A 26,230-nucleotide genomic window follows, 5' to 3' on the forward strand; every position below is an offset into this window, starting at 1 on the left:
TTATTGAAATTCTCAATTATCGTGGATTTATCGGTGTTGACAGTGTTTCCTAGCCTCAGTGCAGTGGGCAGCTGGGAGGAGGTGTTCATATTCCCCATGGACTTTACAGTGTCCCAGGACTTTTTGGAGTTTGTGCTACAGGATGCAAATTTCTGTTTGAAAAAGTCAGCCTTTGCTGTCCTAACTGCCTGTGTATATATGTTCCTAACTTCCCTGAAAAGTTGCATATTGCGGGAGCTATTCGATGCTAATGCAGTACGCCACAGGATGTTTTTGTGCTGGTCAAGGGCAGTCAGGTCTGGAGTGAACCAAGGGCTATATCTGTTCCTGCTTCTACATTTTTTAAATGGAGCATGCTTATTTAAGATGGTGAAGAAAGCACTTTTAAAGAATAACCAGGCATCCTCTACTATGGTGCAATATTCTATTGTTATGCTGTTCAGATTGTATTTGTTTCGAATTGTTACATTTATATGCACTTTGTTTATATACATTCAAAAAGTTATACTTTAAATGCAAATGTTTAATAGCATTCTTTTTCATAACAAACCAATGCATTTTTAAATACATTGTGGTTAAGGTAGAGTATGATTTCATCTAATAATTTAATTATAATTGTTTTAACACCAATCATAGTCAAACTATCACAAACTGTTGGACTTGAAAAAATAGAAAACATATCTTTTTTTTAAAGAGCCGTTTAGGAGCCAAAATAACTATTTTTGGTGATCTGAGTCGAACGAGCCAGCTCACTGGAAAGAGCCGGAATGCCCGTCACTAATTACAAGGGGTCTATGACTCGAGTCTGGTAAACGTAGTCTTTTGGACACAGCATAGAGCCATAGGCCTATTACTATACCATGTTCCGTACTTTGCATAATGCCATATAAGAAAGCATGGACATTTAACGTCCAAACACCCAACAAGTGACGTTGCACTCAACAACAACAAAAAATGGGGATACTGACGAGAGAACCTAACATCCGTGGTGAGATCGCCCACCGATGTTCTTACACCATCTTTGCCGACGCCCCCCTTCACCCAACCCACTTCCCTCCTAGATAAGCCTCTGCATGTCCATTAATAGCTCCTATAGATTCATATTCACCACGAGAGGCTCAACTCGAGTTCTAATTAAATTACCATTAAAACGCCACCCAATTACCTTGTACTGCAGTGGGACTGGATTTGACCGGAATGAACAGGGACTTCAGTTCAATGCATACCTGGAACAGGAACACAAATGTACAAAAAAGCAGTAGGCTTACACTACACACAGCAGCAGTGCACCTGTCAGACCCTCTTGACATGAGAGTTACATGTACATAGCCTATGTTTGAATCAATGAGAACACTTTGAAGCCTACGTTTTTACAAAACATACAAAAACTTGGTCGAAGTTAGTGCATGGCTGTTAAAGCGTATGCCCAGGGCATCTTTTCTTTTACATCTGTAGGCATTAGCTGTTCTTCCTCTGTACATCCAAAGCCTTCTGCTTGTCACAATGAGCAACATAGCAAGAACATTATATAGGCCAGAGACAAAGAGATCATTGTGGCACACAATAAAAGTATCCATCGTGCCAAAACTGACCGCAGAACAGCTTTAATCCCAGTATAAAGTATTAAATCCTACCGATCAGTGCAGATGTCTGATCATAGTCTCGTGTGACAGCAAGTGTATTCAGGAATTGCTATGCGGAAGCCTCCAAACACTTTCGAAGGTTTCCTAAAGTGCTAGTGAATGTGCTCATATGGACAGAGGGGGTGTGTTGCATTTGGGTCTGTGTGTTTGGGTTTGTGTGTCTGTGTGTGCGCGTGTGTGCACTACAGTAACGTATAGGGTGCCATAGAGGCCCTGGAGGGAGGTAGTGGAATTTCCTTTACAAAAACTTAGTAGAACCAACCCCTTTCACTGGAGAGAGAGAATTCACAAAATGGGGCAAACACCAAATTGAGACTCTGCATGCAGAATTCTGCAAAAATATCCTCTGTGTATAACGTAAAACACCAAATATTGCATGCAGAGCAGAAGTAGGCCGATACCCGCTAATTATCAAAATCCAGAAAAGAGACGTTCAATTACAACCACCTAAAAGGAAGTGATTTCCCAAACCTTCCATAACAAACCCATCACCTACAGAGAGATGAACCTGGAGAAGTCCCCTAAGCAAGCTGGTCCTGGGGCCCTGTTCACAAACACAAACAAATCCCACAGAGCCCCAGGACAGCAACACAATTTGACCCAACCAAATCATGAGGGGAAAAAAAAGATAATTACTTGACACATTGGAAAGAATTAACAAAAAACAGAGCAAACTAGAATGCTATTTGGCCCTAAACAGAGATTACACAGAGGCAGAATACCTGACCACTGTGACTGACCCAAACTTAAGGAAAGCTTTTACTATGTACAGACTCAGTGAGCATAGCCTTGCTATTGAGAAAGACTGCTGTAGGCAGACCTGGCTCTCAAGAGAAGACAGGCTATGTGCACACTGACCACAAAATGAGGTGGAAACTGAGCTGCACTTCCTAACCGCCTGCCAAATGTATGACCATATTAGAGAGACATATTTCCCTCAGATTACACAGATCCACAAAGAATTCGAAAACAAACCCAATTTTGATGAACCCATATCCACAGTGTGCCATCACAGCAGCAAGATTTGTGACCTGTTGCCACAAGAAAAGGCCAACCAATGAAGAACGAACACCATTGTAAAAACAACCCATATTTATGTTTATTTATATTCCCCTTTGTACTTTAACCATTTGCACATCGTTACAACACTGTATATATACATAATATGACATTTGTCATGTCTTTATTCTTTTGGAACTTCTGTGAGTGTAATGTTTACTGTTCATTTGTATTGTTTATTTCCCTTTTGTATATGATCTACTTCACTTGCTTTGGCAATGTTAACATATGTTTCCCATGCCAATAAAGCCGCTTGAGAGAAGCTGCAACAACCCCTTTTAGAAAGAGAGGGAGAGAGCAGAGGAGGGAAAAGGACAAAGAGAGATATAATATGCACAGAGAGAGATAGAGGCTCTGCCAACCATTTTAGGTGAGTGAGTGAATGAGCAAGGGAGAAGAAAAAAAGCACAGTAAAGCCAACTCTTTGAGAAAGAAGGAGGGAGAGAGAGAACAAGAGAGAGAGAGAAAAGGATGACGAGAGAGAGGCCCCATGGTTAGATTCCACATGGGCAGGACATGACAAAGAACTGTTTCGTCATGGCAGGGGAGGAGTGTTTCAGATGGTTTTTCAGGTTCTCTCTCCCCCCCTCTCCCTCTCTCCCTCTCATTTTCCTCATATTTGTGGTTTCATCACTGGTTTGCATAAGATCAGGTAGGCCAACTCTTCTTCAGGCTCCAACAGAGATCACATCTACCTGAGTCTATCACCCATAGCCACACCCCTGGCCTGAAGCCACATCCCCCATTCCTCTACTCCACATCAAGCCAGCACAACACAAATACAGCCACACCTACAATTATTGTTTTAGTAACAGTAAGCAGTGGAACATTTTGAGAGAAAAAGACAAGAGAGAGAGATTTGGAGAAGTTTTGTATTTTGTGTTACAGCAGTTGGTAAGGAAATGTTTGTTGAGGAGAAAGAGAGAAAACAAGTTTGGGAGTAGTTTTGTGTTCAAGTCGGGGTTGGTAAGGAAAGGGTTGGTAAGGAGAGAGAGCCAGTGGGAGTTGCTTAACTCCAGGGGCACCTCTAAAGGGAAGGAAATTACAATTAAAATCAGATGTATAGGTCATACTAGGAGGGAGAGGAGGAGTGTTTCATGTGTGTGTGTGTCGTGTGTGTATGTGTGTTAGTGTTCCTGTGTGTGTGTGTGTGTGTGTGTGTGTGTGTGTGTGTGTGTGTGTGTGTGTGTGTGTGTGTGTGTGTGATAAGAAACAGCCACAGTGAAAGGAGGACGTAGGGGGAGGGTGTCAGCCAGCAGCAGAGGCACATGGGTAATCTATATGGTGAACGTCCATGCGGTGAGACCAGTTGTTCCACACATGTTGTCTTTGTGTACTGAAAACCCATATATAGGACCTTGTGTTTATCCCATAAACACCACCCACAGGGCTGGAGAGCAACTTGTGAATGATACACTGAATAGTCTACTCTCCACGCATGCACCATGTAGATACACACCATATAGACGCCTGCGCGCGCACACACACACACACACACACACACACACACACACACACACACACACACACACACACACACGGAACAAAGTTACATGCTTCTACAGGGCACACACATAAAATAAAGCTATATACCTTTATTCACACACTATCATAGATAGCACACATAAGCATACTTAGCAAGCATACATTCATTCTCATGCAAAACACACACAATGCTCTAGATTCATAAGGAGCAGTGCTCTGGCTTGATGGCTTTCTATGAGTTCTCATTTATTTCCCCCAATAATGGCAGTTTTATGGTTACCCAGGGAGACCAGAGACCATTTCTTGAGGACACAGGAGCACTTCAGTGAAGTGTGGGCCTAATACCAAACACATGAATTCTAGCCTGGGGTCTCTCTCTGTCTGGAGAGAAGAGCAGCCTCTGCTGGCTCAACAAGGTGTAACAGTCCTGAACAACTCAAGCACAGTCCATGCATTTGGGCACTTTCTGACATATTTTTTCTTTATATGGAAAAGAGAAATAGAATTTGTGCCATTGGGCTGGTTTCGAGCCCACTGCGACACAGTATATCGGTGCACTGACAGCGGCAGCCCTAACCTCTATACCACCCCAGCCATATGTAGATCATGTATTGAAGATAATGTATTGATGTCAATGAGTGATTGGGATGAAAATTCTAGACAAAAATGTAATATATATATATATATATTTATTTTTAAATGTAATTAAAAATTTAATAAAAAATGCCCTGAAACTAAACGTAGGCTGAAAATAATTTGCACGTCATCTTATAGGAAAAGACTCACGGAAACACCTGAAGTCACACATTCAGATTTGGCACGTCAAGCCCAAATATTTCATACTTTGACTAAAACGATGACTTATTGACTTACATAGTTGTGCAACACCATGGGGAAGCTTTGGCCATCGTCTTTCAGCTCAAAAATGTGGATTTCTAATGGTGGTGGGCGTTTAACGTTCTCAAAACGGAAAATATAGGTTATTTTAAGGTAAATACAGTGTCTTCAGAAAATATTCACAGCCCTTGACTTTTTCCACATGTTGTGTTACAGCCTGAATTTAAACTGGATTAAAATGAGATTTTATGTCACTGATCTATACACAGTTCCCCATAAAGTCAAATTAATTAAACATGAAAAGCTGAAATGTTTTGAGTCAATACGTATTAAACCCCTTTGTTATTGCAAGCCTAAATAAGTTCAGGGGTAAAGATTTTCTTAACTAACAAGTCACACAAGAGGTTGCATGGACTCACTGTGTGCAATAATAGTGTTTAACATGATTTTTGAATGACTACCTCATCTCTGTACCCCCCACATACAGATAAGGTCCCTCAGTTGAGCAGCGTATTTTGAAAACAGATTCTACCACGAAGACCAGGGAGGTTTTCCAATGCCTCGCAAAGAAGGGCACATAATTGGTAGATTAAAAAAAAGCAAACATTGAATATCCCTTTGAGCATGGTGAAGTTATTTATTATTCATTTATTTTATTTCTATTATACTTTGGATGGTATATCAATACACCCCTCACTACAAAGATACAGGCATCCTTCCTAACTCAGCTGTCGGAGAGGAAGGAAACCGCTCAGGTATTTCACTGTGAGGCCAATGGTGATATTCCAAAACATGGATCCTGTTTGCAATAAGGCACTAAAGTAAAACTGCAAAGAATTTGGCAAAGAAATTCATATTTTGTTTGGGGCAAATCCAACACAACACATCACTGAGTACCACTCTTCATTTTTTTAAACATGGTGGTGGCTGCATCTTGTTATGGGTATGCTTGTCATCGGTAAAGACTAGGGAGTTTTTTAGGATAACATTTTATGGAATAGAGCTAAGCACATGCATAATCCTAGAGGAATACCTGGTTCAGTTTTCTATCCAACAGACAAATTCACCTTTCAGCAGGAAAATAACCTAAAACACAAGGTCAAATATACACTGGAGTTGCTTACCAAGACAACATTGAATGTTCCTGAGTGGCCTAGTTACAACTTTGGCTTAAATCAGCTTGAAAATCTATGGCAAGACTTGAAAATAGCTGTCTAGCAATGATCAACGACCAACTAGACAGAGCTTGAAGAATTTTAAGAATTTTAAGAATAATGCACAAATATTGTACATTCCAGGTGTGCAAAGCTCTTATGAGAGTAACCCAGAAAAATTCACAATTGTAATTTCTGACAAAGGTGATTCTAACATGTATTGATATTGATATAGATATTTCTGTATTTCATTTTCAATAAATGTGGTGATTCTAACATGTATTGATATTGATATTTCGGAATTTCATTTTCAATAAATTTGGTGATTCTAACATGTATTGATATTTCTGTATTTCATTTTCAATACATTTGCAAATAATTTCTAAAAACATGTTTTCAATTTGTCATTATCTGGTATTGTGTGTAGATGGTGAGATTTTTTATTTATTTAACCCATTTTGAATTGGGACTGTAACACTACAAAATGTGCAATAAGTCAATGAGTATGAATACTTTCTGAAGGCACTGTAAATAACTTTGAGAACATGTTTCAATAAGACTTTTAATAACACTGCTAGCTTCATTTGGCTTAACTGTTTTGAACTCCACAGATACGACACATGTAAATTCATTTGCTTCGGCAAAACATTTGTCTTTTTAATTGTGGCATGGCATCAGTGAGATTTGAACCAATGCTCTTTTGCTCTCTATCCATGGAATTAATCCACTATGCCACCAGAAAAACATGCCATGTTTTTTGATCTCATTTTGATCTCAGCTGTTCATTTTAGTCTATTCACACAGACCCTGTTTCAAAGGAAACAGGCTCTCATTAAGATCAGATGTGGCCAACTAATGGACAAACTTAACAAGATAGAGAGTTTAGCAAATGCATTTAGCTGCTGAATATACCTACAGGGTTCCGTGAACACTGGTCACACTGGCCAAACTAAAGGGAAGAAAGAGCCAACAGAACACTAACAACACTATCAAATACTCCGCTAATAACACTACCAAATAAACAGCTAACAACACTATCAAATACTCCGCTAATAACACTACCAAATAAACAGCTAACAACACTATCAAATACTCCGCTAACAACACTATCAAATAAACAGCTAACAACACTATCAAATAAACAGCTAACAACACTACCAAATAAACAGCTAACAACACTATCAAATACTCCGCTAATAACACTATCAAATAAACAGCTAACAACACTATCAAATACTCCGCTAACAACACTACCAAATAAACAGCTAACAACACTATCAAATACTCCGCTAACAACACTACCAAATAAACAGCTAACAACACTATCAAATACTCAGCTAACAAACCTATTAAATAAACAGCTAACAACACTATCAAATACTCCGCTAACAACACTACCAAATAAACAGCTAACAACACTATCAAATACTCCGCTAATAACACTACCAAATAAACAGCTAACAACACTATCAAATACTCCGCTAACAACACTACCAAATAAACAGCTAACAACACTATCAAATACTCCGCTAACAACACTACCAAATAAACAGCTAACAACACTATCAAATACTCCGCTAACAACACTACCAAATAAACAGCTAACAACACTATCAAATACTCCGCTAACAACACTACCAAATAAACAGCTAACAACACTATCAAATACTCCGCTAACAACACTATCAAATAATCAGCTAACAAAACTATCAAATACTCCGCTAACAACACTATCAAATAAACAGCTAACAACGGGAAAAAGACAAGATGTGGTGTTCTCTCAAATCTGGGAGTAACACATGACAGTTAAAGAGGCTGTACAGAATTTTTGACAGAAACGATTACTAACTAAACTTCCATCGTGTACTGTATCTTCAAGTTACACAAATACTGTAGATTCCACCTTGTAGGACGAATCAATGATTCCATCCAAAAGTCATTAAATGGAATCTAATTGCCCTTCAATCACCCCCCCCCCCAGGCCCCCTCTCTTTTTTCCAATAGCTTTTGTCCACCTCACTATCTCAACTTAAAAAATACCATGAGTATTGATGAGTACATGCCTAAGGGACAGACCCCCCCCAAAACAATGTTTCTCATTAGTGATCAGGAGAGAACTAGTTCTGAACAATATGCACAGTCACCAGACGTATGCATTCACAAGTGAAAAAGACAAGGGCATTATATAAGGGGGCGAGAAGGAACGACAGCCAAAAAGCAGGAGAGGAAGGTTAAGAAGACAAGGCGAGAACAGAAAAGAAGGAAAGATGGCTCGCCGATCCCAGGGTACCAAACTCCACTTAGCAGGTGAGATGAAATGTGTGTGTTTAGTCCGTGTGTGAGTTTTTGATGGAGGCAAGTTGACTAAAGTCAAACCTCTCTCTCTCTCTCACCTCTAGTTCTGTGTCTAGTTGTGTCCTGTCATGCCATTGGCCTTAGTGACCTAATGGAGAGAGCTTCCCAGCGATCAGACAAGCTTCACTCACTCAGCACTTCCCTCACCAAGGACCTGGTCAGTAACAACATTCTCAGCTAGCACCTTTGGTTCCTTGGAAGTTGTGGGAATGTATGTTTTTGGTTTCACATTGGTTGTGGGAACGAAGTCATACGTTTCCTGACCGGTAAAACTGAACGCTTTTTAAATGTTCTGAGAACAGAAGTGAAAATGTTTCCTTTTCTGGGAACATTTATCTTTAGGTTGCAGGGACGTTCTGAGAACATTTTACTCTGGTTCCTTGAAAGTTTTCCTGGGAGGTTTTATTAACGCTCTGAGAACTAAAATGATAGGTTATTTGGAGGATTTTGAATAACTTCCTTAAAACTTTCACTGAATATTTCAATAACACTTTCAGATTATTTTGGGGTAAACTTTTTTGAGCTCCATTCACAGATGGGGCACATGGAAATGCATTTCCTTTGACATTCATCATGCAACTTTTTTTTAATGTGACAAGGCATCAGCGCAGTTCAAAGCTATAATCTTCCGTCCTGCATCCGTAGAATTTGTCCACTGCACCACCTGGATGGAGATAATTACTTTTTTTTATGCCTACAAAGCTGTTCATTTTAGTCTATTCAAACAGAACCCATTTCTAAAGGAAACAAGCACTCATTAAGATCAGGTGTGGCCAATTAGTACGCACAGCCAACACACCTGAACATGATTTTAAATAGATCCATGAGGAAACCTGTAGGAAACGTTACGCTGAAAAACTGAAATTAACGTTCTCTGAACAATGACAATATTCTCAATGCCAAAACAGTTTAAGAACGATAGAACATTTAAAAAATGAAAATTAAATGTAACCATGTGTGAACTTTTAGGAAACGTTCTGTTAAAGTAATGAAAATAATGTTTTTTTTGTCAAGTTCCTTAATTAAATGTGCTGAGAAGCCAAACAACTATCCTGCACCATTCCCAGAAAGTTGTGAGAAGGTTAATAACCATGGACAACCATGCACATGTACTTGGGTCTGTGTGCGTATGTGTATCTGCGTGTATACCTGGTCTGCTTGTGTTCAAGAAGTATGTATTGTTCGTTAAATTATGTTCTGAGTATTGTGTCAGAGTATGTTCAACTTGAGGTAACTTTATAACCACTTTTGTGCTGTTCCACCTCTCTCGCGCTCTCTCTCTCTCAGGACTCTCACTTTCCACCAATGGGACGAGTGATGATGCCACGCCCGTCTATGTGTCACACCTCCTCACTCCAGACACCCAAGGACAAGGAGCAAGCACTCAAAGTATCGGTCAGTAAAGCCCTGTGCTCTCCTCACTCATCTCTCTATTAGTTATAATCTCTCCCTCTTCTCTCTTTTCCCAATCTGCCTGCTTGAGTACTTCATTGATCCAATCTACAGACCTGTCCTGCAACAACCTCTAGCACCTAGGCACAGATCTGAGAGGATTGGAGAGCTGGGAGCAATATGCATCCAGCAGTCTTAGATTAGTGGAGTCGCGGAGATGAAGGAAAGGAGACAAGGAGAGGAAGCCCCCTAACTCAGATGTACCCTTCCTCTCCTCTCTCTCTAGGTTTGTCTCCTCCCTGTGGTGTATTTATGTTAGTATTCACTCCGTTCTAAAAAAGCATTTAACAACCTGCACAAGGCCTTCCTTGACTAAACCCCCAATGCCCAGTCCCTACTCCCCTCCGTCAAGCTTGATTAAGACCTTTGTGTTGGAGCGTTGCACTCAGTAAAACTGCAGGAGCATTCTACAGTGTGCAGGATCCATCTTTCCTTCATGACTTTACCCATTGTGTTCCTCAGGAGAATGAGCTGATCTCCCTGGCTCGCTCCCTCCTCCTGGCCTGGAACGATCCCCTGCTGCTGCTCTCCTCGGAGGCGCCCACTCTACCACACCCCTCCAATGGCGACATCAGCAGTAAGATCAGGGAACTGCAGGACTACTCCAAGAGCCTGGGAGATGGACTGGACATAATGGTCAACAAGGTGGGTGACTGACGCTGTGTATCTGTGTGTGTGTGTGTGTGTGTTTTTATGTGAAGCATACCAAACTGTATATGTACGAGTGGGTTGAGTTCAACAATTGAACACTGTGTTCAAGGTGACAACCTTTTGGCACGATCTTCTGCTTTAAAAAAAAGTCTCTCTTTCTCTCTCTAAAGATGGGCCCCTCCTCCCAGTACATTTCTTCAATCCCCTTCAAGGGTGGAGACCTCGGCAATGACAAGACCTCCCGCCTCATCAACTTCCACTTCCTCATGTCCTGCTTCCGCAGGGACTCCCACAAAATTGACAGTTTCCTCAAGGTCCTTCGTTGCCGGGCTACCAAAATGCGACCAGAAACATGTTAGGAGAAAATGGCAGGCATTTTGGTTCTGGATTGTTCCATTTTCAAACTGATACAGAGTCAAAATGGGGTAGCCATTTGAAGGAGAATTCAGGGGATTGTTTGTCGAGTTTGATTTTGTGACATGACTAATGCTGCCATCTACATTACATTTGGACTATTCATAGACTATATATTGTATTCAACCTGTCATCTGAACCCCATTTTACCAGTGTAATATACAACTTAAGGTTTTATTGTTTGTGTTCTGTAATGCATTTCATCAACAATATGCAACCTAATATTGGCACTTATAATCATTGAATAATCATATTCAATGATTTATATAGATAACAAAGCATCCCTCCAAGTCATTCTTAGTAGATACAGAGGGCTATGCTGACCATCATGATAACATTTACACTTTAGAATATAATTTCTCAAGTCCCTTATAGAACTTCCCTTATACTATACACAATGTACTGTTTCACTAAATACCAAATAAAATCTTTATTGCATTATAAAACATGATTACTTGCAGTCCAACCAGAGCTGTAGATCACTTTAAAATGTGAAACCCGGGTTCAAACTTTCTGCGGGCACGCCGTGTGTCCTCATATACATTGTCATTACTGTACGGTAACATACTGTAGGTATATGATGAGAGAGAGAGGATTTTTTATATATATATATATATATATATATATATATATGAGGGAGAGGTATGCAACAGCCGTGTGAAAACCTGACTCCCCTCCCAGCCGCTCTGTAAACCGACACCTGCTCGCCCTATTTGACAGCTCTGCTCTAGTCAAGAAGAGGATGAAGCAAAATCAGAGCACAGCCAAGCAGCCTACCGCGCCAGCGCGAGTTGACATGTCAGACTATGAAGTGTCAGTGCAGCAGCTCAATGATCTGTGTGCCAACGGTGACGGTTTCTACAGCATGCCGATACACCATGTGGTCGAGGTGTTCCCCAGGAGATATGTTGGAAACACAGGAGTTTCAGTTGCTTGAGTTCAATGTGTCAATAAAATGTTCATTCTAAACTTTATAGAGAGGTATATCGTTGGTCTCGGCAACACTTATCTGAAGCTAAATAGGAGGTAGCAGTCTTATGATATTAAAACGAGTATAGCCTAAGTGAATCCACTGGCCTAAGTCATATACACTGACTGTACAAAACAATTAAGAACACCTGCTCTTTCCATGACAGACTGACCAGGTTAATCCAGACGAAAGCGATGATCCCTTATTGATGTCAATTGTTAAATCCACTTCAAATCAGTGTAGAAGGGGAGGAGACAGGTTAAAGAAGGATTTTCAAGCCTTGAGACATTGATTGTGTGTGTGTGTGCCATTCAGAGGGTAAATGGGCAAGACAAAAAAGATTGAAGTACCTTTGAACGGGGTATGGTAGAAGGTGCCTGGCGCACCAGTTTGTGTGTCAAGAACTGCAACGCTGCTGGGGTTTTCACGCTTAATGGTTTCCTGTGTGTATCAAGAATGGTCCACCACCCAAATGACATCCAGCCAACTTGACAACTGTGGGAAGAATTGGAGTCAACATGGGCCAGCATCCCTGTGGAACGCTTTCGACACCTTGCCCATGCCCCAACGAATTGATAGCTGTTCTGAGGGCAAACGGTGGTGCAACTCAATATTAGGAAGGTGGTCCTAATGTTTTGTACACTCAGTGTACAGTAGTTACTTCTGACAGCCAACAGGACTACTGTAGCCTATGTTGTGAAAATAACAAACGGTTTTGTTTGCTTTTATCATCCTGATTTTTTTTATTGAAACATTTGTTGACAAAAGCCATACGGAAACAAAACTGATTAGATGGATTAAATATTATCATATCATATAAAGATAGTCTACGATGGAACAGAGAGACAAATGAGTTTAAAAATAGGCTGACACACTAATTCCCGAACTAAACTATAAGGCAAAATGTAAATAATTTGAGGGCATGCATGCTCTCTACCTGAATCTACCATACACGCCTCCCCCCACCTTGAATAGACTGATTCTATTTGGGTGAACAATCTGTGTGGATGTGAACACACGCACACGCACAGACGCTTATGTTGTTATTATACGGTAATACATAAGGATGGATATAAATCACACCTGGTCAGCAACATGAAGACAGAATGGAGACACGCGAAGAGAAAAAAAAAGTTTTCAATAACCTGTTCAATTACCAGCTTGATTGGAGATACGTTGGTTGTGGAATAGGGAACAAAAACAGCCCCGCCCCAAAATAATTCAAGGTGCCTCATTGGAACATTGTCTTAAGGGGACTAAATGTGTTACATAATAACAGGTCATGGACCTATAATCATCATTCTGCCCATAGGATCTTATGTACGCACTGTAGCTGAAGCTGTAGACGGGACTCAGAGTGCAGCATCTCACTGCTAACCTTTTTCGGGAGTTTTCACAGCTAACGTTTCTATGATTGAGCTTTGCTCAGAACGCAGAGATCCACCTGTTTTGAGCCCCACCAAAATACACATTTTGCCTGTTTTGCATGTTGTTTTGGCATTAATATGTGCCACATCAGTTTGCAAACAATGTAAAAAAAAATAAAAAAATATCGATGTATTTCAGTTAATAAAGCCACTTACAAACATTCTCTTTTTGGCTTTCTTGAGTTAGCTCCACAATGCAGGTGTTTCAGCTTAGTTCAGTGGTTTCTGTGGTGGTGGTGGGGCAGCCAGAAAATACAGAGCGTAGGGGTTGGTAATGTTCTCTACTTGCACCGTGATTGGCTCAGTGTTCTGTCACTCATGGGGACACTACGCCACCGCAAAATCTACGGGGAGAGCTCAGAAATTCAAGGCCCTTGGGTGCTGCCATCGAGTTTCATTAGAAGTGCCTATCCAAGAAGGCTCAAGGTCATTGGCCACAGATATGACGTCAAATCACTTTATATCTACTGTAGCTTTGATTGGACTGATCATGTCAACGTCATACTTTCAAAATCTATGCTAGCAAGCTAGACAATCAGTCATCATCATGAATCAAGTTGACAATCTACTGGCAAATCCTTTTCAATCCTTGTCATATGAAGAGAAATGAAGAGAAATTATAAAGTGTATCGGTGATCATCGGACATACGCATTACACAACAAGTGTAATGCGAGTACCCAGTTGTCTTGAAAGCACCATAAAACCAGAGAATGCCAGATTTTGATGACAAAGTTTGATGACAACATTTGCCCATGAAGGACCGCAGCGCCACCTTCCTGTTCAGGTGAGCACAGCACAACAACGTGAGTCCAAAATGGTCTTGTATGTTGCTGCATAAATGATGTTATATGCCAGGGAGATATGTATACTGTAGTTAAGAAAGTAATACTAAGTGTATGTTGTGTAGTAAGCTGTTAGCTGTTGGTGGTGCACATGTAGCCTATAGCCTGTTATAGAGAAATGTTATCATCGAATATTACAAAAGTTTTAATTGTCTGCTTATTTGCCCCCTTTATTTATCCTGTACATTTCATCCTGTTCATTTCAAAAGAGCAGAACAAATAGTTACTGATTACATCCGTCCTAGCTTGCTCATTAATGTCTTAATCGAAATTACGGATTGCCTCTTACTGTATCTGCTCGCCGTCGCCTTATGCCGTAGTTTGTACATCTCAATTGTCCATAGAAACCACATTTGTTCAAGCAAGTCAGCCATATCAGCTATGTTTAGGCAGTAAATGAGGCTGAATGAACTGTTTCACTGCCAGACAAGACTCCGCTGATAGCCAGGTGTAGCAGTGGAAAAGATTCACTCCATGGTGCTGAAAAGAAAGATCTGCTATTGGGACAGCTTTTTGTAGGCCCCAACAGTTTGTGCACATTGTTTGTCACCGTTATAGTCCATTCAATGTACTGTTTAGTGTTGCGGCTTTACTGGCATGCATCTAAAACATTTTTTATTTAGTTTGCCCCACCAAGATTTACATGCTAAAATCACCACTGGTAATGGCACAACTAAAAACACATCCCTGTACAACTTTATACCACTGCACATTTCTTTACAGTAATGGCATGTACCTGTGACTTCAGAAAATATTCACACCCCTTGACATTTTCCATATTTTGTGTTAGAGCCTGAATTTAAAATAGATTAAATTGAGATTTGTGGTCACTAGCCTTCACACAATAACCCATAATATCAAAGTGTAATCATGATTTTAGAAATTTTTACAAATGAATACAAAATGAAAAGCTGAAATGTCTTGAGTCAATAAGTAGTCAACCCCTTTGTTATGGCAAGCCTCAAGATCAGGAGTAAAAGTTTGCTTAACAAGTCACATAATAAAATGCATAGACTCACTCGGTGTGCAATAACAGTGATTAACATGATTTTTGAATGAGTACTTCATTTCTGTAACCCACACATACAATTATCTGTAATATCTCTCGGTTGAGCAGTGAATTTCAAACACAGATTCAACCAAAAAGACCAGAGAGATTTTCCAATGCAAATAAGGTCACGTATTGGTAGATGGGTAAAAAAAAGACATTGAATAATATCCCTTTGAGCATGGTGAAGTTATTAATTACACTTTTGATGGTGTATTAATACACCCAGTCACTAGAAAGATATAGGCATCCTTCCTAACTCAGTTGCCGGAGAGAAAGGAAACTGCTCAGGGATTTCACCATGAGGCCAATGGTAAAACAGTTAGAGTTTAATGTGTCTGATAGGAGAATACTGAGGATGCATCAACAACATTGTAGTCCCTCCACAATACTAACCTAATTGACAGAGTGAAAAGGAAGCAAGCCTGTACAGGGAAAAAATATTCCAAAATACGCATCATGCTTGCAACAAAGCACTAAAGTAATACTGCAAAAAATGTGGCAAAGCAATTAACTTGAATACAAAGCACAGGCAGGTAAATCCAAGATGGCGCAGCAGTAAGACGTTTGTTTTCGTCCCGTGTATATATTGTCTTTTTCATTTTTTTTGTATACATTTCAATCTCTTTTTTCCATTTTCAAAATAATTATACATTCCTGCAACCCGTCTCACCCAGTGCGGTACGGATCAGCAATTTTTTTTGACTTTATAACTGGAACCTCCATCAGAAGCTGGCCAGATAATTAGCTACTAGCTATTTAGTCATTGTTAGCCTCTGCTAGCGGTCTTAACCTTTAGCTCGGACTCCTGCCGCTTTAGCCTGGAAAGCCCTGATAATACCTGCCAGTCTGCACAGCGCGATACCAGCCCTGAGCATATCGGACTGCTTTGTTCCACTACATCACTGGATTCCTGCCAAAAGCTCTGGACCATTACACCGGATCTTCGCAGCTAGCTAGTTGCTACCGAGGAGCTATTGTGGCTAACGCCCTTGTCCAGAAGCATGCTCCAGTTAGCCTCGAAATATGCCCATCTCCTGGCTAGCAAACGAAGTACACCAACTACAACACTTCTCTTGCCAATTGGCCTGGACCCTTTGTCGACACAGAGCCCCGCCGAGCCATCACGACTGGTCTGCTGACGCAACTCGGCCGATGCGTCGTGGATGTTTGGTGATGATCCATCTGCAAACCCCGGCCTGCTAGCTCCCTGAATGTTGTGTCTCCCGCTCGCTCAACGTAGTAATCGACTACAGAACGGTTCCCTGTTTCATCTAGTGCTGCTCATTGGACCCTATGATCACTCGGCTACACAGCCGATGCCTGCTGGACTGTCCATTAACATGGTACTTCATTTTGTTTGTCTGCCCCAGCCTCAAACTCAGGCCCTGTGTGTAGCTAACTGACCCTCTCTGCCCATTGATCGCCATATACCCGTTGTTATTGTCCGAGCTGTTTACCCATTGTTGTCTCACCAGTTGTTGTCTTAGCTCTCCCAATCAATACCTGTGATTGCTTTATGCCTTTCTCTAATGTCAATATGCCTTGTATACTGTTGTTTAGGGCAGCTCTCATTGTTTTATTTTACTGCGGAGCCCCTAGTCCTGCTTAACATGCCTCAGATAGCTCCTTTGTCCCACCCCCCACACATGCAGAGACCGCAACCAGCTTAACCGGCGCCTCCAGAGATGCAACCTCTCTCATCGTCACTCAATGCCTAGGTTTACCCCCACTGTACTCACACCCTACCATACCCTTCTCTGTACACTATGCCCTGAATCTATCCTACCACGCCCAGAAATCTGCTCCTTTTATTGTCTGTTCCCAGCGCACTAGACGACCAGTTCTTATAGCCTTTAGCCGTACTCTCATCCTACTCTGTTCCTCTGGTGATGTAGAGGTTAACCCAGGCGCTGTCATTTGTTGACTTCTGCAACCGTAAAAGCCTTGGGTTCATGCATGTTACATTTACATTTACATTTAAGTCATTTAGCAGACGCTCTTATCCAGAGCGACTTACAAAATGGTGCATTCACCTTATGATATCCAGTGGAACAACCACTTTACAATAGTGCATCTAAATCTTTTAGGGGGGGGCGAGTTAGAAGGATTACTTTATCCTATCCTAGGTATTCCTTAAAGAGGTGGGGTTTCAGGTGTCTCCGGAAGGTGGTGATTGACTCCGCTGTCCTGGCGTCGTGAGGGAGCTTGTTCCACCATTGGGGTGCCAGAGCAGCGAACAGTTTTGACTGGGCTGAGAGGGAACTGTGCTTCCTCAGAGGTAGGGGGGCCAGCAGGCCAGTGGTGGATGAACGCAGTGCCCTTGTTTGGGTGTAGGGCCTGATCAGAGCCTGAAGGTATGGAGGTGCCGTTCCCTTCACAGCTCCGTAGGCAATCACCATGGTCTTGTAGCGGATGCGAGCTTCAACTGGAAGCCAGTGGAGAGAGCGGAGGAGCGGGGTGACGTGAGAGAACTTGGGAAGGTTGAACACCAGACGGGCTGCGGCGTTCTGGATGAGATGTCAGGGTTTAATGGCACAGGCAGGGAGCCCAGCCAACAGCGAGTTGCAGTAATCCAGACGGGAGATGACAAGTGCCTGGATTAGGACCTGCGCCGCTTCCTGTGTGAGGCAGGGTCGTACTCTGCGAATGTTGTAGAGCATGAACCTACAGGATCGGGTCACCGCCTTGATGTTAGTGGAGAACGACAGGGTGTTGTCCAGGATCACGCCAAGGTTCTTAGCACTCTGGGAGGAGGACACAAGGGAGTTGTCAACCGTGATGGCGAGATCATGGAACGGGCAGTCCTTCCCCGGGAGGAAGAGCAGCTCCGTCTTGCCGAGGTTCAGCTTGAGCTGGTGATCCGTCATCCACACTGATATGTCTGACAGACATGCAGAGATGCGATTCGCCGCCTGGTTATCAGAAGGGGGAAAGGAGAAGATTAATTGTGTGTCGTCTGCATAGCAATGATAGGAGAGACCATGTGAGGATATGACAGAGCCAAGTGACTTGGTGTATAGCGAGAATAGGAGAGGGCCTAGAACAGAGCCCTGGGGGACACCAGTGGTGAGAGCGCATGGTGCGGAGACAGATTCTCGCCACGCCACCTGGTAGGAGCGACCTGTCAGGTAGGACGCAATCCAAGCGTGGGCCGCGCCGGAGATGCCCAACTCGGAGAGGGTGGAGAGGAGGATCTGATGGTTCACAGTATCAAAGGCAGCAGATAGGTCTAGAAGGATGAGAGCAGAGGAGAGAGAGTTAGCTTTAGCAGTGCGGAGAGCCTCCGTGACACAGAGAAGAGCAGTCTCAGTTGAATGCCCAGTCTTGAATGTTAACATCAGAAGCCTCCTGCCTAAATTTGCTTTATTCACTGCTTTAGCACACTTCGCCAATCCTGATGTCCTAGCCATGTATGAACCGTTCGCTGCCCGCACCCGCCCGCCTGACTAGCATCACTACCCTGGATGGTTCTGACTTAGAATATGTGGACAACTACAAATACCTCGGTGTCTGGCTAGACCATAAACTCTCCTTCCAGACTCATATTAAACAACTCCAATCCAAAATCAAATCTAGAATCGGCTTTCTATTTCGCAACAAAGCCTCCTTCACTCACGCCGCCAAACTTACCCTAGTAAAACTGACTATCCTACCGATCCTCGACTTCGGCGATGTCATCTACAAAATAGCTTCCAATATTCTACTTAGCAAACTGGACGCAGTTTATCACAGTGCCATCCATTTGTCACCAAAGCCCCTTATACCACCCACCACTGCGACCTGTATGCTCTAGTCGGCTGGCCCTCGCTACATATTCGTCGCCAGACCCACTGGCTCCAGGTCATCTATAAGTCTATGCTAGGTAAACCTCCGCCAGATCTCAGATGACAGGTCACGATAACAACACTCACCCGTAGCACGCGCTCCAGCAGGTATATCTCACGGGTCATCCCCAAAGCCAACACCTCCTTTGGTCGTCTTTCCTTCCAGTTCTCTGCTGCCAGTGACTGGAACGAATTGCAAAAATCGCTGAAGCTGGAGACTTATTTTTCCCTCACTAACTTTAAACATCAGCTATCTGAGCGCTAACCGATCACTGCAGCTGTACATAGTCCATCTGTAAATAGCCCACCCAATCTACCTACCTCATCCCCATATTGTTTTGATTTACTTTTCTGCTCTTTTGCACACCAGTATCTCTACTTGCACATCGTCATCTGCTCATTTATCACTCCAGTGTTATTATGCTAAATTGTGAATAACTTCACAACTATGGCCTATTTATTGCCTACCTCCTCACGCCATTTGCACACACTGTATATAAACTTTCTTTTTTTCTATTGTGTTATTGACTGTACCCTTGTTTATTCCATGTGTAACTGTGTTGCTGTTTGTGTCGCACTGCTTTGCTTTATCTTTGCCAGGTCGCAGTTGTAAATGAGAACTTGTTCTCAACTGGCATAAAGGTGGAGAAAAAAAGGCAAAATCCTAGAGGAAAAACTGGTTCAGTCTGCTTTCCACCAGACACTGGGAGATGAATTCACTATTCAGCAAGATACTAACCTAAAACACAAGGCCAAATCTACACTGGACTTGCTTACCAAGAAGACAGTGAATGCTCCTGAGTGGCCAAGTTGAGTTTTGACTTAAATCTACGTCAAGACCTGAAAATGGTTGTCTAGCAACGATCAACAACCAATTTGACAGAGGATTAAAAAAAATAATGGACAAATGTTGCACAATCCAGGTGTGGAAAGCTCTTAGAGACTTACCCAGAAAGACTCACAGTTGTAATCACTGTGAAAGGTGCTTCTACAAAGTGTTGACTCAGGGGAGTGAATACTTATGTAAATGAGATATTTCAATTTTTCAAAAATTCCTCTCAAAAATTTTAGAAAAAGCTGTTGCGCAGCAACTCACTGCCTTCCTGAAGACAAACAATGTACACGAAACGCTTCAGTCTGGTTTTAGACCCCATCATAGCACTGAGACTGCACTTGTGAAGGTGGTAATGACCTTTTAATGACGTCAAACCGAGGCTCTGCATCTGTCCTCGTGCTCCTAGATCTTAGTGCTGCTTTTGATACCATCGATCACCACATTCTTTTGGAGAGATTGGAAACCCAAATTGGTCTACATGGACAAGTTCTGGCCTGGTTTAGATCTTATCTGTCGGAAAGATATCAGTTTGTCTCTGTGAATGGTTTGTCCTCTGACAAATCAACTGTACATTTCGGTGTTCCTCAAGGTTCCGTTTTAGGACCACTATTGTTTTCACTATATATTTTACCTCTTGGGGATGTCATTCAAAAACATAATGTTAAATTTCACTACTATGCGGATGACACACAGCTGTACATTTCAATGAAACATGGTGAAGCCCCAAAATTGCCCTCCCTAGAAGCCTGTGTCTCAGACATAAGGAAGTGGATGGCTGCAAACGTTCTACTTTTAAACTCGGACAAAACAGAGATGCTTGTTCTAGGTCCCAAGAAACAAAGAGATCTTCTGTTGAATCTGACAATTAATCTGGATGGTTGTACAGTCGTCTCAAATAAAACTGTGAAGGACCTCGGCGTTACTCTGGACCCTGATCTCTGAGAACATATCAAGACTGTTTCAAGGACAGCTTTTTTCCATCTACGTAACATTGCAAAAATCTGAAACTTTCTGTCCAAAAATGACGCAGAAAAATTTATCCATGCCTTTGTTACTTCTAGGTTGGACTACTGCAATGCTCTACTTTCCGGCTACCCGGATAAAGCACTAAATAAACTTCAGTTAATGCTAAATACGGCTGCTAGAATCCTGACTAGAACCAAAAAATGTGATCATATTACTCCAGTGCTAGCCTCCCTACACTGGCTTCCTGTTAAGGCAAGGGCTGATTTCAAGGTTTTACTGCTAACCTACAAAGCATTACATGGGCTTGCTCCTACCTATCTTTCCGATTTGGTCCTGCCGTACATACCTACACAAACGCTACGGTCACAAGACGTGGGCCTCCTAGTTGTTCCTAGAATTTCTAAGCAAACAGCTGGAGGCAGGGCTTTCTCCTATAGAGCTCAATTTTTTATGGAATCGTCTGCCTATCCATGTGAGAGACGCAGACTCAGTGTCAACCTTTAAGTCTTTACTGAAGACACATCTCTTCAGTAGGTCCTATGATTAAGTGTAGTCTGGCCCAGGGGTGTGAAGGTGAACGGAAAGGCTGGAGCAACGAACCGCCCTTGCTGTTTCTGCCTGGCCGGTTTCCCCTCTCTCCACTGGGATTCTCTGCCTCTTCCCCTATTACAGGGGCTGAGTCACTGGCTTACTGGTGTTCTTCCATGCCGTCCCTGGGAGGGGTGTGTCACTTGAGTGGGTTGAGTCACTGACGTGGTCTTCCTGTCTGGGTTGGAGCCCCCCTTGGGTTGTGCCGTGGCGGAGATCTTTGTGGGCTATACTCGACCTTGTCTCGGGATGGTAAGTTGGTGATTGGAGATATTCCTCCAGTGGTGTGGGGGCTGTGCTTTGACAAAGTGGGTGGGGTTATATCCTACCTGTTTGGCCCTGTCCGGGGGTTTCATCGGATGGGGCCACAGTGTCTCCTGACCCCTCCTGTCTCAGCCTCCAGTATTTATGCTGTAGTAGTTTGTGTTGGTGGGCTAGGGTCAGTCTGTCACATCTGGAGTATTTCTCGTCTTTTCCGGTGTCCTGTGTGAATTTAAATATGCTCTCTCTAATTCTCTCTTTCTTTCTTTCTCTCTCTCTCTCTCTCGGAGGACCTGAGCCCTAGGACTATGCCTCAGGACTACCTGGCTTGATGACTCCTTGCTGTCCCCAGTTCACCTGGCCGTGTTGCTGCTCCAGTTCCAACTGTTCTGCCTGCGGCTATGGAACCCTGACCTGTTCACCGGTTGTGCTACCTGTCCCAGACCTGCTGGAACCCTGACCTGTTCATCGGACGTGCTACCTGTCCCAGACCTGCTGTTTTCAACTCTCTAGAGACAGCAGGAGCGGTAGAGATACTCTCAAAGATCGGCTATGAAAAAGCCAACTCACAGTTACTCTTGTGTTACTGACTTGTTGCACCCTCGACAACTACTATGATTATTATTATTTGACCATGCTGGTCATTTATGAACATTTGAACATCTTGGCCATGTGCTGTTATAATCTCCACCCGGCACAGCCAGAAGAGGACTGGCCACCCCTCATAGCCTGGTTCCTCTCTAGGTTTCTTCCTAGGTTTTGGCCTTTCTAGGGAGTTTTACCTAGCCACCGTGCTTCTACACCTGCATTGCTTGCTGTTTGGGGTTTTAGGCTGGGTTTCTGTACAGCACTTTGAGATATCAGCTGATGTAAGAAGGGCTATATAAATACATTTGATTTGATTTAAAATAAATTAGCAAGAAACAAATCTATTTAAGCCATTTTTAATTCAGGATGTGACACAACAAAATGTGAAATAAGTCAAGGGGCATGCATACTTTCTGAAGGTACTGTATATGCCTGTATACAGTACCACTCCAGGTTTGTAACAGTTATGACACCTACGGTACTTTGTTGCACACGAGTTAGTGAAGTGCAGGCCGACGGAACAAAACACTTAGAGTGTCTAGCCGCCTCTTTCTTTTAACGTAAAACAAAGATGGGAAGGGTAAGGTAACAGTGTATTGTTGTGGTGTCAGCCTCTGGATGAGATCAGTGGAATATAATACATTACATCGTCACGCTAAGATGATGAAAAGGGGCTTTTGTGGTCTAATGGGATGACGATCACACTAGGGATGGTTGCAGAGTCGACTTCAGAAGAATCAATTATATTTTGATCGATTTTTGGCACCGTGCATTTAGAAACTGGAAATTTATTTGAATTCAAATGCAGAATTGTCTCAACTTAGAAATAAATTAAATACATTTTGATGCAACATTTTATCCCAGTATTTCATGTAATATTTTATCCTTATTTGTTGCAATTATTAGCTGCATCCTATTAGCTGATGCTATATTGTGTCCCGTTCTCTCTGACCGCGGAGAGGGACGTGGCCCCTCTCCACATCCCTCAGGTAAAGTGTATGTCTACTGCAGAGAGGGCTACAGACGCTCCCCGAAGCTGGTCATCGCATACCTGATGCTGCGCCACAGGATGGACGTTCTCTCCGCCCAGTACGGTACGACTGAAGAGAGAGATCGACCCTAACAACGGCTTCCTGCGGCAGCTGTGTCGCCTCAATGAGACACTGGCGGCCGAAGGAAAGTTCTGGAACCAATGACAGGCGGAGGGAGTTTCTTTCCCTTACAAGTATATACCAATAAACAGACACGTGAAAGTGTGTAGGTATTCAGGACACCTGGAAAGTATGTACCTGTAAATATACACAGACACACACATTCACTGACTGCCATCCTTGTTTTGTAGGCTGGCTCAAGCATGACTTGTCCTTTGATTTCTATTCAGACAGGCACTGTATACAAGTGAATCCTCGCACTCAGGAACAATGCTGCTACCATCCCTACAACTCCCCCTCCATCCAACCTTGACCCAATTCCTTCAGTCAGTCACACTGCCAGTCTTGTCTAGCCTCTGTGCTGTGGAGCTTCCATCTACTCGTCAAGGTGATTTCTAGCGAACCAATGGTTATTTTTGTCAGGTTTATTTTTCCTCCTGTTCCATCGAGTGTCTAAAAAGAGAAATAGTTCTCATTTTGTTGTAGCGTGTATTTTTTTGCACACTTATGAGAAACTGTGATGGTTCACATAGTGAGGCCTACAGTCTTACTGAGATCATGCTATATTCTTACACACACACACACACACACACAGGGCATGAGGACTAAACTAAGACCCCTGGCCAATCGTTTGTGTGACAGACAGTCCTCCCAATCCCATCTGTTCTATCATATGTGAGCTTCCCATTGCCGGTAACACAGATCATGTGAAACACCAAATTAATGATCTAGCCAATTCGCTGTATTCACGTTTTTTTCTTTTTTACGTTCTACGATGTAAACACTGCCAGATATTTGGTTACTTTTTAGTTAGAGACTTATGTAGTTAACCTATGTACTGTATATTAAATGTACAATTTTGATGTATGTCTTATTGTATGTAGGCTATGAAATATGATTGAAGATAAACAGAAATGCATTTATTTTTTGTATCTTCACGTCATTGACATGTTTTTCTCCATTACTGAATCTTTATGCAAAGTCAGTACTGTGTACATATCGGTTATTGTGGACACAGAAGCTCACCTTTTACTGACAAACACTGGTCCGTGCACTTGGTCCCAAACAAGGTCCAGTGATTGTTCTCTCTTTTCATGATACAGGGCCATAGGGCTCTGGTCAACGGAATAGTGCGCCATTTGGGATGAGCCTAATGATGAGCTTCCACCATATTGTCGTCACCCGTATTTTTCAAACATTGCAGATGAAGGGGAGGAGACGAGCAGAGGGCAGTAAGTAAATGAACTAATTTGGGACATTCATCAGTTTGTCCTGGTGAGGGTGCTGTGGTAAGATGGTAAAAGAGCAGCTGCATATTATATCTCAGATTTAATAGTTTGCGTGAACTGAACATAGTCAAACTGTTATTTAGCTGTTTTTGTTTAATTGCCTGTTTTGTTTGAAAGAAGAAACCAGAAATTACAGATAGTATTTCTTATTTAGTTTTGTTATTTTTTCAAATTGTAATTCAATGAATACCAGGTATACTGACAATACTGAAACAGTTGTGGAGAGGTTCTGCTATTGACCAGCAGGGGTATGGAGTCCACTATAACCTTTATGTGAGCAGCAGAATATCAGGCTGGACAACATTTGGTGTTCTCTGTCTGTATCAACTGGTCTGGGGCTGGCTCTGCTGATAAGTTAGGAATGGGGTAGAATGAGGGTAACTGGACCTGTATTCACAAAGCGTCTCAGAGTAGTGGTAGGTAACAACACATCCGCCACGCTGATCCTCAACACAGGGGCCCCTCAGGGGTCCGTGCTCAGCCCCCTCCTGTACTCCCTGTTCACGCATGACTGCACAGCCAGGCACGACGCCAACACCATCATTAAGGTTGCCGATGACACAACAGTGGTAGGCCTGATCACCGACAACGATGAGACAGCCTATAGGGAGGAGGTCAGAGACCTGGCTGTGTGGTGCCAGGACAACAACCTCTCCCTCAACGTGATCAAGACAAAGGAGATGATTGTGGACCACAGGAAAAAAAAGAGGACTGAGCACGGCCCCATTCTCATCGACGGGGCCGTAGTGGAGCAGGTTGAGAGCTTCAAGTTCCTTGGTGTCCACATCACCAACAAACTAACATGGTCCAAGCACACCAAGAAAGTCGTGAAGAGGGCACGACAAAACCTATTCCACCTCAGGAGACTGAAAAGATTTGGTATGGGTCCTCAGATCCTCAAAAAGTTCAACAGCTGCACCATCGAGAGCATCCTGACTGGTTGCGTCACTGCCTGGTATGGCAACTGCTCGGCCTCCGACCTCAAGGCACTGCAGAGGCTAGTGCGAACGGCCCAGTACATCACTGGGCCCAAGCTCCCTGCCATCCAGGACCGTTATACCAGGCGGTGTCAGAGGAAGGCCCTAGCAATGGTCAAAGACTCCAGCCACCCTAGTCATAGACTGTTCTCTCTGCTACCGCACGGCAAGCGGTACCGAAGCGCCATGTCTACGTCTAAGAGGCTTCAAAACAGCTTCTACCCCAAGCCATAAGACTACTTAACACTTAATCAAATGGCTACCGAGACTATTTGCATTGCCACCCCTCCCTCTTTTACACCACTGCTACTCTGTTATCATCTATGCATAGTCACTTTAATAACTCTACCCACATGTACATATTACCTCAACTAACCGGTGCCCCCGCACATTGACTCGGTACCGGTGCC

General features: G+C 42.7%; 1 protein-coding gene across 1 annotated transcript; it reads left to right on the forward strand.

Annotated features, from left to right (window-relative positions):
• The first annotated feature begins 8,409 nt into the window (after nt 1-8,409).
• On the forward strand, nt 8,410-11,496 carry prl (prolactin). The gene is given in 5 exon segments (NM_001123668.1): nt 8,410-8,485; nt 8,578-8,690; nt 9,821-9,928; nt 10,448-10,630; nt 10,807-11,496. Coding segments are annotated over 5 exon segments (633 nt in total). The 5' UTR covers nt 8,410-8,445; the 3' UTR covers nt 10,996-11,496.
• The last annotated feature ends 14,734 nt before the right edge of the window (nt 11,497-26,230 follow it).

Source organism: Salmo salar, chromosome ssa03, assembly GCF_905237065.1.
Source record: "Salmo salar chromosome ssa03, Ssal_v3.1, whole genome shotgun sequence".
Taxonomy (NCBI): domain Eukaryota; kingdom Metazoa; phylum Chordata; class Actinopteri; order Salmoniformes; family Salmonidae; genus Salmo; species Salmo salar.